The 17,269-nt window shown below is 45.1% G+C and overlaps 1 protein-coding gene across 1 annotated transcript in view; it reads left to right on the top strand.

Annotated features, from left to right (window-relative positions):
* The window catches only part of LOC115308876, a 49,676-nt gene extending 32,865 nt beyond the window's left edge, over positions 1–16,811 (top strand). Inside the window, 10 exon segments of the mRNA XM_029967008.4 lie at positions 1,465–1,536; positions 2,596–2,664; positions 5,179–5,342; positions 8,117–8,210; positions 9,251–9,394; positions 10,356–10,455; positions 11,395–11,480; positions 11,863–12,048; positions 14,594–14,691; positions 15,323–16,811. Coding sequence (XP_029822868.3) covers positions 1,465–1,536; positions 2,596–2,664; positions 5,179–5,342; positions 8,117–8,210; positions 9,251–9,394; positions 10,356–10,455; positions 11,395–11,480; positions 11,863–12,048; positions 14,594–14,691; positions 15,323–15,362 — 1,053 coding nt within the window. The 3' untranslated portion in view covers positions 15,363–16,811.
* Positions 16,812–17,269: the final 458 nt, after the last annotated feature.

Consider the following 17,269-nt stretch of genomic DNA (forward strand, 5'->3'; position numbering starts at 1 on the left):
CGCAGCGACAGACCAATCGCAGGTCGAGGAGAAGTGTTGCGCGCGTTACATGCCGGTCGCGGGCCGGCTGCTTCTATCCGCAAACACGGCGTCGGTTGTGATCGTCGTCGTAGACGGCGTTCATCTCATCGTTCCGCGTAAAAGCGCTATCCTTGACTGTGAATTTTCGTTGTGTGTCGCTATGATAACCCAGCACGTACTAGAAGGGGAGATCCACCTATTCGTGTGGCGATGTCGTGGCGGCGCTCTCAAGACGGCAGAAACGCCCGTGTCGTCGTGTTTGCTTACTTCGACTACAGTGGTGATTTCTAAGCATTTGTGTCCTCGAACATCGCCCGGATTTCTTATTTGGCGCATTTCATGCGTGTGCTCAAGTTCAAGGTATTACTGGCGCGTACCGTGTGAAGGATGCGAATTTTCACGCGTTTTCATCTCCGGAGAAAAGTGATTAGGGTTAGCAATCCTGAACGCTCGCAACGTCCGTCCGCAACCCGCGACGCCGTTAAAAGGCTGCGCCAGGCAAAAGCTGCTCATTTCTTTCAAAATGTGTAACACACTTGAGACAGAACTGTACTAGTCCGGTGAAATAAAGACTTTCCTCAAACTAAGCTTTATTTTTCATCTAACATAAAATAAATTCTTTTCACAAGTGTAAGTTGTCCCATGGCATGTATTTTCAATATTTTGGCCTGAAAAATTGATGTTTTGGTTATAGTGCGGTACCGCTTATAGTGCGGATTTTCGCGACTCCCGCGACATACGTTATATGTGGTCTACACTGTAGTTCTGGAGTAGTGGGGCTGAGATCTAGGGAGCTGATCAAGGCAATTGAAAACGTAAGGTGGGTCTTGAAGATGAAGGCTGTGAAATTCAGATGATGAATACTGAATTCCACAAAAAAAGACAAGACGGGCAATTTGGGTTCCATCAATTGGTAGACTTGAAAGGTAAAAGGAGCACTAAACCACTTTCTGCGATAGTATGTTTATGGTCATAGCTTAATTTATGGGCTCTAAGTATCATAAAAAAATAAATATTACATTCATGCGTGGCTGAGTTTTGTTTTATAAAATCAATACCAACGATGCAGGTTTTAGTCAAAGATACCAAGTAATCAAATTGTATGGCAATTCTAAGCTATCACGTGATTTCCAGAGTGGTGTGACTGCCAACCTGCTGTTAAGCTTTCAACGGTGAAAGAACTGTTGGTATGTGGACGTTTTGATCTGATAAACTGTATGGAATGAAGTTCTGCATTAATAAGTGTCGGCAGTGAACACCAGCTCCTGTTTTGAGACGCAGTAATAACTGAACCACGTTACAGCCATTTAAGGGTGTTATGTCAGCACACTTTGGCAAAAGATGGTGGCAATGAGTAGCTGACTGTAAATTGAAGCGAATTTTTATACATTAAGGACGTGCTGCAATAGCCCAGTCTAATTCATGGTTTTCTTTCCATTCTAGGACAACTTTTCCAAGCTGATGTCGATACAGAACAGCCTCGTGAACCGCTACGAAGTGATAAAACCTGGAAGGGTGAGTGTCAAGTATAGAAGGGGACGGTCGGTCTATCCTTGACAGGGCTTCCCCTTTCTAGCGCCGTAGAGAAGCAACATAGTGAGGAGCGTGCACGTGCATACAGTTACATGACAGCCCCAAGCTATTATGAAATGCAGAGCAGTTACTTCAGCCATAAACAGACGGAGGACTAAACACAGATGGGCACACTCTTTCAACTCAACGTTTATTTCATGTACGATCACCGGTTCCCTGCGCTCTTTAGGGAAAGGGGGAGAGGGGCAAAGGCAAAGGGAAAATTTGGGAAAGAGGTAAAGGGAGGGAGTATGAAAAGCAGTGCCGGCAGCCTTAGAACCTGTTGCCCTTGAAGGTTGCTAGGCCTAACCGGTGAGTTCCCTGTGCAGGAACCCCATTTCTCTCTCGGAAAGTGCCAACGAGGGAGGTGAATCACTGACCATAGAGTTCTTAATGGCGAGCGACTCAGTCACCTCCCTCCCAAATCTTAGGGAATGACGCCCGAACCCGCGCGCCTCCTCGAACTTGGGCGCACTTCCGTTGCAGGAACGGCGGTGTGCGCCAATCGGGTGCATTGAATCTTCTTTAGAATTGCTAACCTCTCGTGAATGCTCCCTCAGACGGTCATTAAGGCTCCGGCCCTTTTGTCCAATGTATTCCCCTCTACACGAGAAAGGGATTGAATAAATTCTCTTTCTTCAGCGGACGAGTGGAGGTTTTGGAATTGCTGAAGTTTCTTTATTTCTGCGGTATACTAACATTTTCTTTTGGAGAGGAGGAGGGGAAATGCTTATCTGCCCTTTCTTCCCTTAACCTACCTCTCTTGGAACTCTGGGAAAACTACTCTTGCTGCACCAGAACATTGACGCCAAGCTTAGGGAAAGAACTTGCATGAGTGTGGTAATATGCCCCACATTTTATGATATTAAAACAAACTTTGAGGCTGCCATTTATAAAAGTGGGACACAAGTGCAGCCATTGTGCGAAGCTGTGCGGTTCTCGCTGCATTGCTCTCGCGTGGTTTGTGCTGCCTGTGCGCTAGCTTGTGCGTCTGCTTTGCAGAACTTCCTGAAGGAGGGCGAGCTGATGAAGGTCTCACGGAAGGAGATGCAGCCTCGCTGGTTCATCCTGGTGAGTGCAGATCTTGTACTGGTGCAGGACGCTGAAAGCAGTAGCGAGACCGCAAGTGACTCTAACAGTATTGTAAGGTTGTGATATATATGGCTGAAACTGGCAGTACCTTGAGGATGTGATGCAACCCAAATCGAAACTGGCTAGTGTTGGGGAAATTTTTGAATTTTTGAATAGTATAGTTTCGAATAATACTCTATTCGACATCCGCTTCGAGTGCACTTCTTACGGAGCACCCGTGTACCGCAGAGAAGCAACACCTGTGGAGCTCTCTTTTGCAAGTGTTGCTTTTCCGCAGTGCACCGGTGCTCGGCAGGAAACGCGTTCAATGGGGCTAACCTGCCGCGACCACTTTGAGAAGTACAAATATTGCAGTTCTGTGCTCAGGAGGAGAGCACACTTTCAAAGCTGGATGGTGCACATTTGTGTCTGGTGTATTTAAAAAGAAACTGGAACTTCATAGGTGTTGACATCTACACTGTAGTAAAAGTTTCAAAATTAAACTGGCTATTATGCAAGAGTATGTGTTAGGCAGAGATGCCCTGACAACCTGCATTCATCATTCATTATTGTCTCTTTTTCTTTCTCAAATTAGAGATATAAAACAGGGTATTTGCATATAGTAAGATAGTTTATAAATCTCTATGATTAGGTATGGCTGGGCATCTCTTGGTTTAATTTTATGTCAAATGTGTAATTTACTTTCCATCCCAATGTAGGCATTAGACTTTCAACACCAAAAGTATAAGTGAATTAAAATAACTTAGAAATAGACATGTGGAAGTTTCGGAACAACTTTCTCAAGTATATCTGAACTTTTGTTTGAATTAAGCATGGTGCAGTAGTGAAAGGCTTGGAGAAACTATTCAATATTCTAATTGAAAATGTTCAACCAAAATCACTATTCACTTCAAAGTCAAAGTCCACTTTTTTCACATTATTGAAACTGGCAGTATCTTGAGTATGTGATGCAATGTAACCGCAATCGGCAGTATCTTACAATACCTTGTGTACATGGTGCAATGTAACTAAAACTGACAGTACCTTAAAGGGACGCTGCAACAATTTTTCTACCCTGTGTCAGTACCACTTAGAAGGAATCCCTGATGTTTATAACCTATGAAAAAAAGTTAGAATTCCTCCTTGTGCAATGGTAGTCTAAAATAAAAATTAAGGAAACACGAGCCGCATTCATCTCCTCAACCCGCAGCCAGAACGAGCGGCCACGTGATCTGGAACCGATTATACGCCGCCAATGTTTATCACGGCCATGTGCTGGGGTTGGCAAAGCACAGCACACGTGTTGAGCTCCAGCAATTGTTAGGGCTTGGCTGTTGTCGTCATTGCTGCGATTGGGCATGAGCCACTACCCGAATGATTGTTGAACTGTTGATTATCGTGGGCCCAAATAAAGTGCTTTCGCAATCTATGAGCTGTATTCATATATCGTCACTGGGGGACACTGCGAGCTCCAAACTATGTCATCAAGTTTTGCGAAAGAGAAATTAAAAGAAAACGCTCGCTTTTATTCCTGAAATTACCCACCGCAACAAAGAGGTTTTTTGGTCAATGGCGTTGCGTGCGAGTATACTTGGGTCCCACTAGTGGCAGTAAGCTCGTGCAAAGTGAAAGACATTCGTACTGAATATCGTTGCACCGCCCTTTTAAGGGTATGAAATGATGTTGCAGAAACTGACAGTATCTTGAGGATATGATACAATGTAATCAGAACTGACAGCACCCGAATGATATGTGATATGATATAATCAAAACTGATGGTACCTTCTCCGAAATACAGCTACCGTGATAGCCCGAGAGATGCCCCACCCCCGAAAGATAACCCAACCCTATCTTTAGCTTGATTTGCTATTTTCTTTTAAACACCGAAATATAGCCCACTCCTAGTAATCGTAGTGTTGAGATTAATGATGACCTCGGAGTAAATGCGGCTAGGTAGCTATGGCAGGATGTGAGCGAGCATTGCTGACTGAGAAGTTAAGTAGCCTTTGGTTCATCGTCCCTTGCTGCGATTACAAGTTTGGCAGGAAAGCATGATCTAAAAATAGTGTTTTTTCAACTCTTCTTTGTTGTACACCAAAAGTGAGCCCACTTCTTATTTTCACCCGATTGATTTGCTTTCGATTTTAGGTGGGCCATCTCTTGGGATGTTACGGTATTATCTCTATCTCTGACAGTATGATACGACATAACCAAAACTGACAGTACCCTAATGATATGATATGATACTACCGAAACGGTCAATACCTTCTCCAAGGTACAATGTCTATCATCTCTCTCTGACAGTGCCTTAAGAATATAACCCAAACTGTTGAAAATTGGAACACACTGAACTGTGTCGTGTAAGTAGAGAACTTGCAAATGCGTATGAAGAGAGGAGGTAGGTGCATAAGTAAGGAAGGGTAGTTGCATATGAAGAAAGGGTGTGAGGGGAGCCTCGCTGCGTGACTGCACATAGCCCTGGGGCGAAGCACTGACGGCCGGATGTACGCGCAGCTGAGCGACAGCCTGCTGTACCTGACGCCGGCCCCGCAAGGGGGCCTGCGCTGGAACCTGGAACTGCCGCTGTCTGGCATGAAGGTGGCCGTGCCCCCGCAGCAGGACTACCAGAATGAGTTCAGCGTCATCACCAGCAAGCGCTCCTTCATCCTCTGCGCCAGGTGACGACCCCTTGGCACAGCCTTCCCCCCCATGAGGACCTTCTTTGTTTACCGTATTCGCTGGACTATAGTCCGCAGCCTGTGTGTAGTCTGCAAGAGTAAATTCCAGCTGAAAAAAAAAAAGTTTTTCCTGGATGGTACATACCGGATGCATTGAGTGCAACCAGTGTACAATCTGCAAAAAGTTTTTTCTTGGATATACCTAGTTTGCACCTTTTTCGTGATTCACATTCCAGCACATAGTTAAAGCATAAAATGCTCATACATAGCAGACCTCGAAAAATGCCTGCTTTGCTAGTGCACAAAGAAGCTGGTATTGTGCAGAAATCATGATTAACATAAGCTGTCATTTATGAAGTTTATGGCCTTTCATCATAACAAACACTCTTGAAAAACAAAAGGTTATACAGCCTGTAACCAGGTTATACAGGTGGCAGGTTATATACATGTTGTATACATGTTACATACATGTTGTATACAGATTACAGGCTAAAGCCTGTAACCAGATTATACAGTAACAAACACGGCTGGACATAACAAAAATAACCATTTAATTAAATGTCTCGACTCCCATGTGGGAGTCAAGACATTTAATAAGTTCAGTAAGGCAAAAAGCAAAATGAGTGCAGCACTCCAAAGTTGAACTAATTATGCGTCGAGCTTTTATGCACATCTGGCAGGGGGCCATTCTTTTTGTTCACCAGCAATGAGTCGCTCTTGTGTTGGTCGCTCTGAATGAACCAGTCTCGGTCCCCGCCTTCTCTCCTTCGCCAGATGTACTTGGTAGATCACCCCTGCTTCCACGGAAGCGGAAAAGTTTAATTGAATTGTTATTCTTGTTATGTCAGGCTGTTTTTGTTATTGCTTTTATCGTGTCTTTGCACAGCTTCTGGAACATATTTGCATTCGGTTATACAGGCTTAATCTTGCTGACGAAGACTGGGAAGCACAGGATGTGTCCCACACAAACCACACTTTGTGTGCGGTTTGCTAGGTTATTAAATTTTTTTATTGCCTATTTTTTATTCACATAATTTTTTTTTATTTTTTTATTTTTTAGTTGTTTTTATTGTATTTACTTCTTATTTTATTTCTTAGAATTGTAGTGATTTTTTCGTTTACTTTTTATTTTTATTCATTTGGTTTTTATTTATTTTAATTGTACTATGTTATTTCTTTATGTTAGTTGTGTTTATTTATTTATGTTTTATTTATTTTATTAATTTTTAGTTTTATTACTTTCATCCCAAACCTGCCGCTCTGGCCGGTACTTTTGCATTCAAATTAAATCATGAACCCTTCCAGACCAGCTGTGCGAGTAGCTCAGTGGCCATAGCATCTGACTGCCACCTTAGCAATGCAGGTTCGAGCCCCGCCGAGGCTCGAACTTTATATTGAACGTCTGTAAGGCTTGGTATGACGCTTGTTCATGAAAATTTTCTTACAGTAAACGACTTGTAAAACAAAGTCTACGCTGAAACCAAACAAAGCAGCCGCGTGATCTAGTGCCAGATTTATGCTGCCAACGTTTGTTGGAAACGCGTGCTAGGGCTGGCACGGCACGGGGCACACAACGCAATCTGGAAAGGGTCGGAGTTGAAATATTCCCGTCTTAACGGTGATTGTACACGAGCACCATCCAGAATGTCTGCGTAGGTGCCATTTCAACCGAGCCCGAGTTGAGTGCTCGTGTGGTGCTCGTGTCCAATCCAAGAGTACTCGGCTATGATCACCCCGTGGTGATCATAGCCGAAATATTGTCTATTTCGAACGGTCAAAACATCCCCTCGAAAATCTCGTGTAAAAGCACAGGCGCCTTGTTCATTTGTATTGAATTTCACCACCCGGTATGATCGATACATCGAACCTCACGCTGCGCACCCTTGGGGGGGTGGGCAGGGGGAGGGCTTTCCCCGAACACTGCAGTCGCTACGTGGTTTGCACGCGCCGGGGACAAAGGACTCTGACTGCTCCGACCACGGGCAGCAAAAGGTGCAAAGAGGCAGAGGAGAACACTCCGCATCAAATTCTTACCCCTCCCCCTCCCCTCCCCCCCCAAAAAAAAGGGAAAGTCTTTTGCTAGTTGAGTTTAACATATTGAGGTATTTAGCGTGCAAAGTAGATAGAAGAAGAATAGGACAATCCCTCAATAAGTTAGACTACCAACTAGTCCAAATGTCAACTTTGCTAGTTGAGTCCGTCATCAATGGTTGTGCCATTGCGCTTTTAATGCCTTGTTTATCGTTGTTCGCTTTCTTCTTTTGCCATTTTCGCTTTGCCGTTTTTGTTTTGAAATTATTCTTGCCGTCTGATTTTACGCCAGTTCTTTCTTGTTGTTGCTTGCTTTTTTAGCTTTTTTCTATGGTGCGTGCACGAGCGTCGGCGCCCGCTGTTGGCGTTAACTACACTCTAACAAGGTTCTACCGTGTTTAGCGGTTCTTGAATGCTCTATTTAATAAGCTCCCGTTTGTCACAATCTTTGGTATTAGCAGGGACATGCAGAAGCTTCAACTGGAGCTCAGGCTAAAATACTTTTGTTTATTAAATTATGGATATATCAAACTATTTTACGATCCCCTTTGAATTCAATATGTCCGGGTTCGATTGTATTGTCCCATGAGCCCAGTAAGTTTCTCAGCGAGGAGTCTGCTTCCTATGTGCGGTTCGCCAGGCTCTTGTTTTCGAAGATTGTCACGTGGTCTGCGTCGGAACTCGTTTGCAACAAAATTATAGAGCGTCAAATAGCACGTTGCTTCGCCTGCTCTTTGCAACAGCTCCCCCAAGGAGCGTGAGGAGTGGATAACGGCACTCAACGAGGCCATTGAGGACAACATTCACCGCAAGAGCTCCTTCCATGTTTTGCGAAAGGTAAGCCACACTCTACTGTAGCAAAGGTGTTTTCGAAGACTAGGTAAACACTTCTATGCTTGTTCATACCTCAAAAACAGCAGTGAACGAATTCTGCAGGGAGTGCTATTAATTTTCCTTTTTATGCGACGAGTTAAGGTGCTGTTAAATACTGGAAAGAATAAAATATTAAGGCAAAAGATGTAAGGCAAAAGATGTTTTGTTTTTTCTGTTCTGCATATTTTTTATTCTTTCTAGTTACTCAACAAAAGTATAAGGTACTGGTATGTGCATTTATCATCAGTTATTTGTTTTTTTTATTGAATCATGCACATTTCAAATGTAAAAGCATTATTATTTTCTCTGATATTTTCAATTTTGTAAGCACTACCTTGTGCTGTGTATGAACTTTGTACAAAACCTGCATTTTTGTTGAGGCGACTGTATGAGTAGTATGTAGTTTTTCTTTGTTGCGATTTATTCCAGAATTGTACAACATAACTGCCTTCACAGTCTAATTACGAATATGTTGTTTTTATATACTTTGGGTAGACTGATGATGTAAAAGTGTAAACAAAGTTTACGCTTTGCTTTTGAAGACTGGTTATAATTGTGGTGTAATGAAATTTCAGATTAAAACTTAGTTGAGGTGAATTGAAATTGAAAAAAAATGGTAGCATTAAAGTTATATTGAGTTGAATATTGAATTATATCTGCCTCATTCAGACAGGTGTCCAGAAGGACGAGGCAAAATGCAAACGGTCATTCGTCAAGGGCCCGTTCCCCTTGTCGGCAGCTGCCGCGAGCCATGTTGCCACAAGGCATGCTGCGACAAGGCATGCCACGAGGCACGTTGCCATGTGGCATGTTTGCCATGAGGTACATTGCCGCAAGGCGTGTTTGCCACGAGGCATACTTCTGAAGGGCATGTTTTTGTAGGACACATCGCCACAAGGCATGTTTGCCACGAGGCATGTTGCACCGAGGCATGTTACCGCGAGGCATGTTGCTGCAAGGCATGCGACATCTTTCAACCGAGTCCCCTTCTCGAAACATCTCAGGAAGGTTCCCAGTCATCCTCGAGCTCGGAGCTGGGCCATGTGGCACCCCTGTGGATTCCCGACCAGCGGGTGACCATGTGCCAGCTTTGCACCAGTGGGTTCAGCTTCACCCACCGGCGCCACCACTGCAGGGCGTGCGGAAAGGTGATTCCGACAGAGTCTTCCACTGCCAACCGTAGTGACAGCAACACCGAGATTGGGTTTGAGAGAGAAGCACCACCGTTTGTTCGTTTTGTCGTTCTTCCCCACATTTGTTTTGGAGGCTGTGTTTGGGCTTTGTTGCTTAGCTCGTGTCTTGGGGTTCGAAAGCAGAAGTTGCTCGTCCTCTGCAGACACCCTCTTTCCGTGACTACCGACAGCTGTGTCTGGTCATGATTGGATGCACTCCCTTTAATGGGACTTTTTTTGCACGAAAGCGAATATTGAGATTTGATGATTGAAATGTGTTGCGAGCACATTAACAAAATTGATTTACTGTTAATTTCTTTCAACAAAGCTTCTTCTACAAATTTCGTCAACCACACTGCAGAAAGTGCTTGTAGTACAGTGACAATAGTGACTGCAGTATTTGAAATCTTTGTATGGCACACCTTGCAAATTCCAAACAAGCAAAGAGCCACAAGGACATATACAACAATCCTGTAGCTCTGGCAGGAGTTATGGTCTCACGAGCAGTGCTGCGGAACACAAAAGGCCGCACTGCATATTTTGCCATGAAAGAAACTGCACAACCTTTTGTTTGCAAACAGTACGCTAATCCTCCGGATGTTCATATGGAGAGTACAGTCGTTGCAAGCCTTAGATTTGCCGGCTTTTCAATTTAGTTTTACCGACGGAGCACCTACCTAGCAAATTTGAATTTACCTCCACTTGCCGGATTGTCGTCGGAGTAAAAAAATTAATATTTGAAGGGGTTTCGAAGAATTTTCAGTGTGTCCCTTTGAACACTGCTCCGTTACAACACCCAGTAATCTCGGCGTGACTTTGGAAAGGGAACATTAAATTGCGTCTGTTCCACCTGCGTGCCACCGTGGGAAAGGCTGGCTACGAGACACTAGACTCGCGTCCGTGGGCGGTATCTGACTCTAGTGACGGGTCTCACCAGGTGGTGTGCGCCGCGTGCTCGGCCAACAAGATGCCGCTGCAGTTCAAGGGACCCGAACCCGTCCGTGTCTGCGACGACTGCTTCATCTCGCTTCGCTCCGGTGAGTTTGCACCCCGTGACCAAGCTTGCTCGCCTGGTCCCGCCTCACGAGACAAGTTGTCATGAGAGGGGTGAAGATGTGATGGCAGGGAGGAGCTTCAGTTGTCCCGCCCCCCAGCGCAAGCTCCTCACTTTCAATGCTTTAGTGTCTCGAGCGCGTGTGTGCAGCTTAGTCATGGGGAGGGGGGTGTAGGCATTCGTAAGACACACCCTGTCATTTTCATTTTGTCAGTGGCTACAATATGACTGCCTATGAGGACCTTATATGTCGAGCATACTTCAGCTGTCTTTATTGCGTCTGTGTCTTTGTTATACGAGTCTTTAGAATAGAGAGGCCTTGCCGTAACGGTGTGACTTTCGGGCGAGGAAGACCGCGAGTCCATTGGTGCGTCGGGGCTGTTTTCGAAAGATCTTTTTGCCTCTGTGTTCGATTCGACTAAAATTTATTTCTGATACAGGGTTGGGGGGCCCCCAGACGAAACGCTGGCAAAGACAGCTCAAGAGTATTTGGAGCCCGTACAAGGAACTACCTTGGAATGACCTTCCCCAGAATTTTGTGTTCATAAGCTGTTCAGAGGAATTTGCAAATGCCGTTTCAAATTTGTGTGATACAGCCTGTTAGGTATGCTGTTTTTCTTGTTCTCGTCACTGGAAGTGATAACTAGTGCCCACTGTTCGGATTTATTTTGTTTGATGACTGGAGCGTAGAGTCTCTTAATTTAAGTGTTTCTTTTATTGTATCTTATACACTTATGGTAGGCCTAATGGGTGGTATTGTTTTAATTATTTTTTGCTTCCAATATTGTATACTTTGTGTGAACTTGTATATTTCATATGAACTTTTACCTCTACCTGTCACAACCCCTGTTAAGAGTAAACAGTATTCATAAAAGATACAAACAAAAACATCTTGATTTGTTGGTGTTTTGTTTGGCTGCAGGCGAGGCGAAGGAGAGGTCTGACCCTGATCAGGAAGGGGGCCAGGGCCTGGTCAAGAAGAAGAAGACGGTTCGAGGCATACTCCAGGTGAGGAGGGCTCCCCCCCCCGCTCCCCTCTCGTAGATTGCCCAATCTGTCGGGACGAAAGCTAATTGCACGTCGCGCCGTCTTGACCTATTTCGGAGCAGATGCGCAGATTCTGTGTTCTGCGAGGCAGAAAATCCTCCGAGCTTCCTTCTCTCCCAAATTGCAAGGGTAGAGCTCGGGGAACTTTCTAGGGTATTCTGGGGAGTCTCTGGGGATATCCTGGGGATACCTGGGGAGCCCCTGGATCCCTAGGGGCTCAGCTCGACAACCCGTGGTCTAGGTGGCATAGTTTGACGTTTGCTGTACGAGTAGAATGCCAAAAAAAAACAAAAAAAAATGTCGTCGTCGCATTTGCGCACACTGATGCGATCCGTGCACACAGGAGGTACCAGCCAACGACCTTGGCTCCTCGATGAGTGGCTACCTGCACCAGTACGGCAAGCGGGGCTGGAAGCGCCAGTGGTTCGTGGTGAAGGACCACGTGCTGTACATGTACCGGGCCAGCGAGGACGTGGCGGCGCTGAGGACCACCCCGCTCCTTGGATACCAAGTCTGCTCTCTCGACAGGGTGAGACGCGCCACACAATTGGTCGGCGTCGGTTTGCTTTCACGGTGGCGGTTTAGGAACTATGGTGCGCATTTTTCTGTCGCCTAAACAGTTTTCAAAGTCCGATGGCATTTCTGAGTGAGCCCTACATTCTTTTTGCATCCGTATACCGGTTTGTAACCAACCGAGCAGGTGGCCCGGATCTTTCAGGTACCTATTTCAATTAGGCGTACAGGGGGTAATGGTGCGCCTGGCAAATGTGATACCATGTATTAGCTCCTGAACAGCAAATATAGTTACCAAGGGTCTCGTTATGTTTATAGAGAAACGTTTGAATTGCACTAATGCTACAACAAAATTTGTTGGATGGTTGTAGGAAGCCCATTCACGGAAAGTGGGTAGTTAAATCCGAAAATTACCTGAATCGGTTTTAAATCTGATGGAAGACTTCATGGAGGTTGATGAAAAATATTTATAGAATTTCCACAGCAGTTGTTAAGCAGTTTAAAGAAATGTTTATGCAGTACGAAGTGGTGCAGAATGCCAACGCGTCTCGACAACAACTTGCACAACATTTGTTGTTGTTTTTTCCATTGGCTAGCTAGCGGTTTGAACAAACACTTTATCTGTGATAAAATGTGGCAGATGAATTGGTTTTTGCTTACACATGGAGTATTTCTGCAAAGTTTCATTCATTTCCGCTGCGTCTTTTTACCAGCTATCTTTGGTGTGCTGGTGATTAATTAAAGGTGCGGGCCTGCACAGCTCAAATGCATTTTTTTGCCTATTCACTTTTCTTTTCGTATAAGGTTCCTTCAAGTTAATCTATCATTTGATGATGGGATTAAGGATACTTGCTTTGTTTTTCACGCACCCATGGCCATAAAGTTTGATTTTTTTGGAACAACATTATGAATAAATTACTTTTTAGAAAATATTTTTTGCAGCTGCACTCTTCAGGTATTCTGCTTTGTATCTAACAAAATAAAAAGATTGGGCACCATACTATTTTTCTGGCAATAGATTGACTAACAATGTTAGTGTGTCTGATATGTTGAACATAACACACAAAGGACAGGGATAAAGAAACACACAAGACACATAGTGTTGTACACACAGTGGGCGTTGTGTACAAGATCTCGTTGACATCTGGCAGATGTTATGTGGAAAAGGCTGGTTGGTTGGTCTGTGAACGACCTCCTCACCGAACACTGGCGATCTCAGAAATCAAGAGGGGGGGGGGGGGGGGGGGGGGGGGTCATCTTCTTTTACACTGCAGGTCTTGTTTGTGCTCACCATCTTTTTAGGGCACTACAAATATTGGAAGATAGGAAGGCGAAGACACCCGTGAAATTCCAGAAGCATACATTATCAATATTTTGGGGGAACGCTGTTTTTAGCTCGCCTACCGTGGGGCTGTTGGATGAGGAAACCATATTTTTAGAAGGGTCCTTGCGTAATAGAGTCAACTCTCATTAATTCAAACCTCAGGAAGCTTTATACTTTAGTTTTTTTTTGTCCTATAGGATGTTTTATGTGTGCGCTAGGAATAGGTACTCATACCGAGCAGATTTCTTACTTTTACCTCTACACAGGCCTATTTTTAAGCAGGAACGAACACATAAGACATTGGTGAAGTCAAAAGCGAATAGCGGTTTTTGTTGATTATTTTCTAATCAAATATTGAATAGTTTCTCCAGGCCTTTTACTACCGTTGTACCATGCTTAAACAAAAAATCAGCTGAACTTGTGAATGTTGTTCCCAACCTTACACTTGTCCACTTCTAAACTCAGTTAATTTTAATATAACTATACCTATAACCTGTGGCCTCAGAAAGTCCAATGCCTACATTCTTTAATCTCGAATTTAACCCCCTCAGAAAAATAAAAAACACAAGCACAAGTAATGAAAGCAGATTGTCAGGACAGTCCTGCTTGCATAATTGCAGCGGGTTAGTCCCATCGAGTGAGCTTCCCACCGAGCACCCGCGTACTGCGGAAAAGCAATGTTCGCGAGCTTTGTGGGTATTGCTTTCCTGCAGTACACAGGTGCTCGGTGAGAAGCACACTTAACAGGGCTAACCTGCCACGATGAGCAAATAGTATAAATGAAGCAAAAACGCTGTTTGAATTAAGCAGCTTATAAATGCATTGCAAACATAGCGGGACAACCGAAATATTTTAATTTCTCTGCCAGAAGGATGAAATATCCGAGTTTTAATTATTGCGAGTCCACTGAAGAATTAAGTAATTTGTAGTTTGAAATTATGCCATTTTAATTTGGAGTACTTGCGTGTACCCTACCTTTTAAGCTATGTGTACTCTGCCTTTAAAGCTGTCTCTGTGGCTCGCTCTTATAATGCTAGCCTCTTCTACGCTTTTTTCGTCTTTCCTTGTGTGTTATCTTTTAGTTGCGAATCAGTGTATGTGTGTTGCTTTCCTTTGTGTCTTTTATAGAAACTACTGTTGTATCCTGTGTCTCCGATAAAGAAGCAACAAAAACAAAGCTTTTAAACACATTTCTTTGACGATTTTAATTCGGAGGTTTTGATCCGTCTCTCCGCAGAGCTTCGAGGGAGTTCCGCAGGAGCAGCTGTTTGAGCTGACGCACGTGGGCGTGGACCCCTCCGTCTTCTATGCGGACTCTCCGGACCTGGCCGCCAGGTCGGTTGGGTCGCTTCAACTGACCGTTTTTCACGACGCCCTCCACCTATGAGCCGTCGTTAAAGGGACCTCCAGCGATTTGATTTAGCCATCCAAACTAAACATGAACACCCAGGCGTTGCTCTTTCCGTTATGCTTTTTATTATCCCCAAATTCAGAATAGCTATTCAGAAAGTGGCAAATAAAGCGACGCCAAAACAAACCTTCAAATTTCCCCACGCCTTCCGGCAGAGCTACGTCACATCTCGTGCAACTCTAAATCCGAACGGGTGGTCTGAGAATGCGGTATTTTGTGCATGTCTTCGTTTCACTGGTGTGGGCCTTGCCAGCGTTTGTTTCGCACCACCAAACTTGTCATAGTCTGTCAGGAACGAGCTCTAATGCCCCCATATTCATATGTACATATTCTAGCGTTTGTTTTATGACAAGATCGGTGACGCCTGAAAACAAAATCTCTCATGTCACCTTTGCACGGTTAAACTTGTAACAAACTTTAGTGTCATGGGAAATGATCGGCTAAATCTGTCGCAGTTCCATCTTTTTAACGAGGCCATTACTAAAGAGAGCTGCACTGTGCTCACTTTTGCTCATTTTTGCTCACTTTTGTTTTCTGCCATTCTTATTTCCTCAGGTGGAGGAAGGCGATGGAAGAGGCTGCGACGCTGAGCTGAAAGATGCGTCAAATCGTCTCGCACCGTCGTACGAAATTCCGAGCGCACCACTTCGGCACCCCACCCACTACGTCGAAAGAACTGCACGCGTCACTGACCTCGGCCGTGGCCGGATTCACGAGTCGGAAGAGAAGTCTTCCGCGGACGAGCTGCGTGTTTATGTCCTTTTGAGTCTCTACGCCCTAAAACTCAATGTTTGATTTGTTTTGGGGGGTTCACCGACGCAGCGCCTTTTTCGCGTCGTGTCTTTGGACCGCCTCTGCCGTCCTTTTCTAATCCCTTGTCGACGACGAAGTCCGAAGGAGTTGAGGGTTCGGTGCGCGGGACTTTGCACGACTAGCGATCGCTTCGAGGTTTCCGTCTTGACGCGACGTGCATTTCCGGGGATCTCGCTACACCCCGGTAGGTGGTGCTTCGACGCCGTCTTCCATTGTCGACGCCCGCCGCGATGATGAGACCGTTTTTCGACTATGTGCCTTCGCCCACCTTCGAGCCGCTTGCGCGGTCTCGGGTTCACGGTGCCTTCTTGTTACCTCAATTTGCCTTTTTCTTCTTCATAATTTATTACCAGGACAAATCGTACCCCGCTCTTAAGGTTCAACCACTTCGGCGTACACTCGTCAAAGAGCTTACGGGCGGCTATCGTCGACGGCATGTCGCACGGACGGAAAAAGTGTGTTTCTGCCGGAGTCGGACGGGGCTTCCACTTCGTCTCTCCATAACTTGGCAGACGACAAAGGCTACGGTCCTGGCGAACCAATCGGCGTGGCGGGGAGGGACGCGCGACTTCCTCACAAGTTGCGCACAGTGCCATCCGAGCCACGGGCAAGAAAAAGTGGAGAACCGCCTTTGTTCGAATTTCGAGCGGAGGGCTAATTTTCTAGGGGGAGAATAGTGACGTCCGGGGCGGTGCAAAAGAGGGTCTGGGTAAGCAGGGGGGCGGGGGGGCGTTCCTCTTTTCCCACTGCTTGGGTTACACTCTCGCTCCTGCACCTTTGGTTGTTACGTGCCCCGTCGCTCCGATTGGCTCTGGGGGGCCGTAGAGCTCACTTTTTGCCGAGTTACGATGAAACGAAGCGTAGTGAGCGCACGGACGGACTTCGAGCATACTCGACCGAAGAATACGTCTTTGTCGGTAGGAAATGAGGTTTAGGAAATCGAGGACGTCTTCTCATAGATGCAAACGACCCTTGAGGTGCATCGCATCTCGCAGGTGCCTTAACCGCAGCCGACTTGGCCACGCCTCTTGTACATTTTGAGGTGAAATGGCGCGCACGTTTGATGTGGTTGCCATTACTGTTGTAGAGGCACTATGCAATGCCTAGTCAGATTTTGCTGTTCACAGATGACCTTTTTGAGCGTTTCGGATGACTTGTTGAGTGATATGTATGCTGCCTTTGCCTTGGATAGCCTTTATACCTTGTACATAAAGCTGATGTGCCTCTTGAAGAACATCGAATGCCTGTGGTTTTTATATTGTGTGGCGTGGGTTGTGATCTTCAATTCTTGTTAATTGCTGTGCAGCAGCACTAATTCATATATTATTTCCTTAAACGTTTTTTTTTTCCCCATAACTAGCCTAGCTGCATTGCTTTATTTAATAGCCGTTGGTTCTAGAGTACTAGTGATAAAGCATACTTGAGCAATAATTTTGGTTCTGAACTGACCAGTGATGTTTATGTGGAGTGGAAATCGTCTGCTTTTTGCGCAGGAGTTGCCGGTGCGTCAGAAAGACGTCGAGCTCCGATTGACTTAGATTAAACGGATAGTGAGTAGATCTCAATGCTAGATGCCTCAAGGGTCTACCTACTATTTTTTCCAATCATTCAATAAGAGCTCAATGTTCTGGCATCATTGCAATCTCTGTGCAATAAGCAGCCGAACTTGTGCGCCGCATTTAGATGATA

The sequence above is a fragment of the Ixodes scapularis genome, unplaced genomic scaffold (assembly GCF_016920785.2).
Source record: "Ixodes scapularis isolate PalLabHiFi unplaced genomic scaffold, ASM1692078v2 PGA_scaffold8__174_contigs__length_109621045, whole genome shotgun sequence".
NCBI lineage: Eukaryota > Metazoa > Arthropoda > Arachnida > Ixodida > Ixodidae > Ixodes > Ixodes scapularis.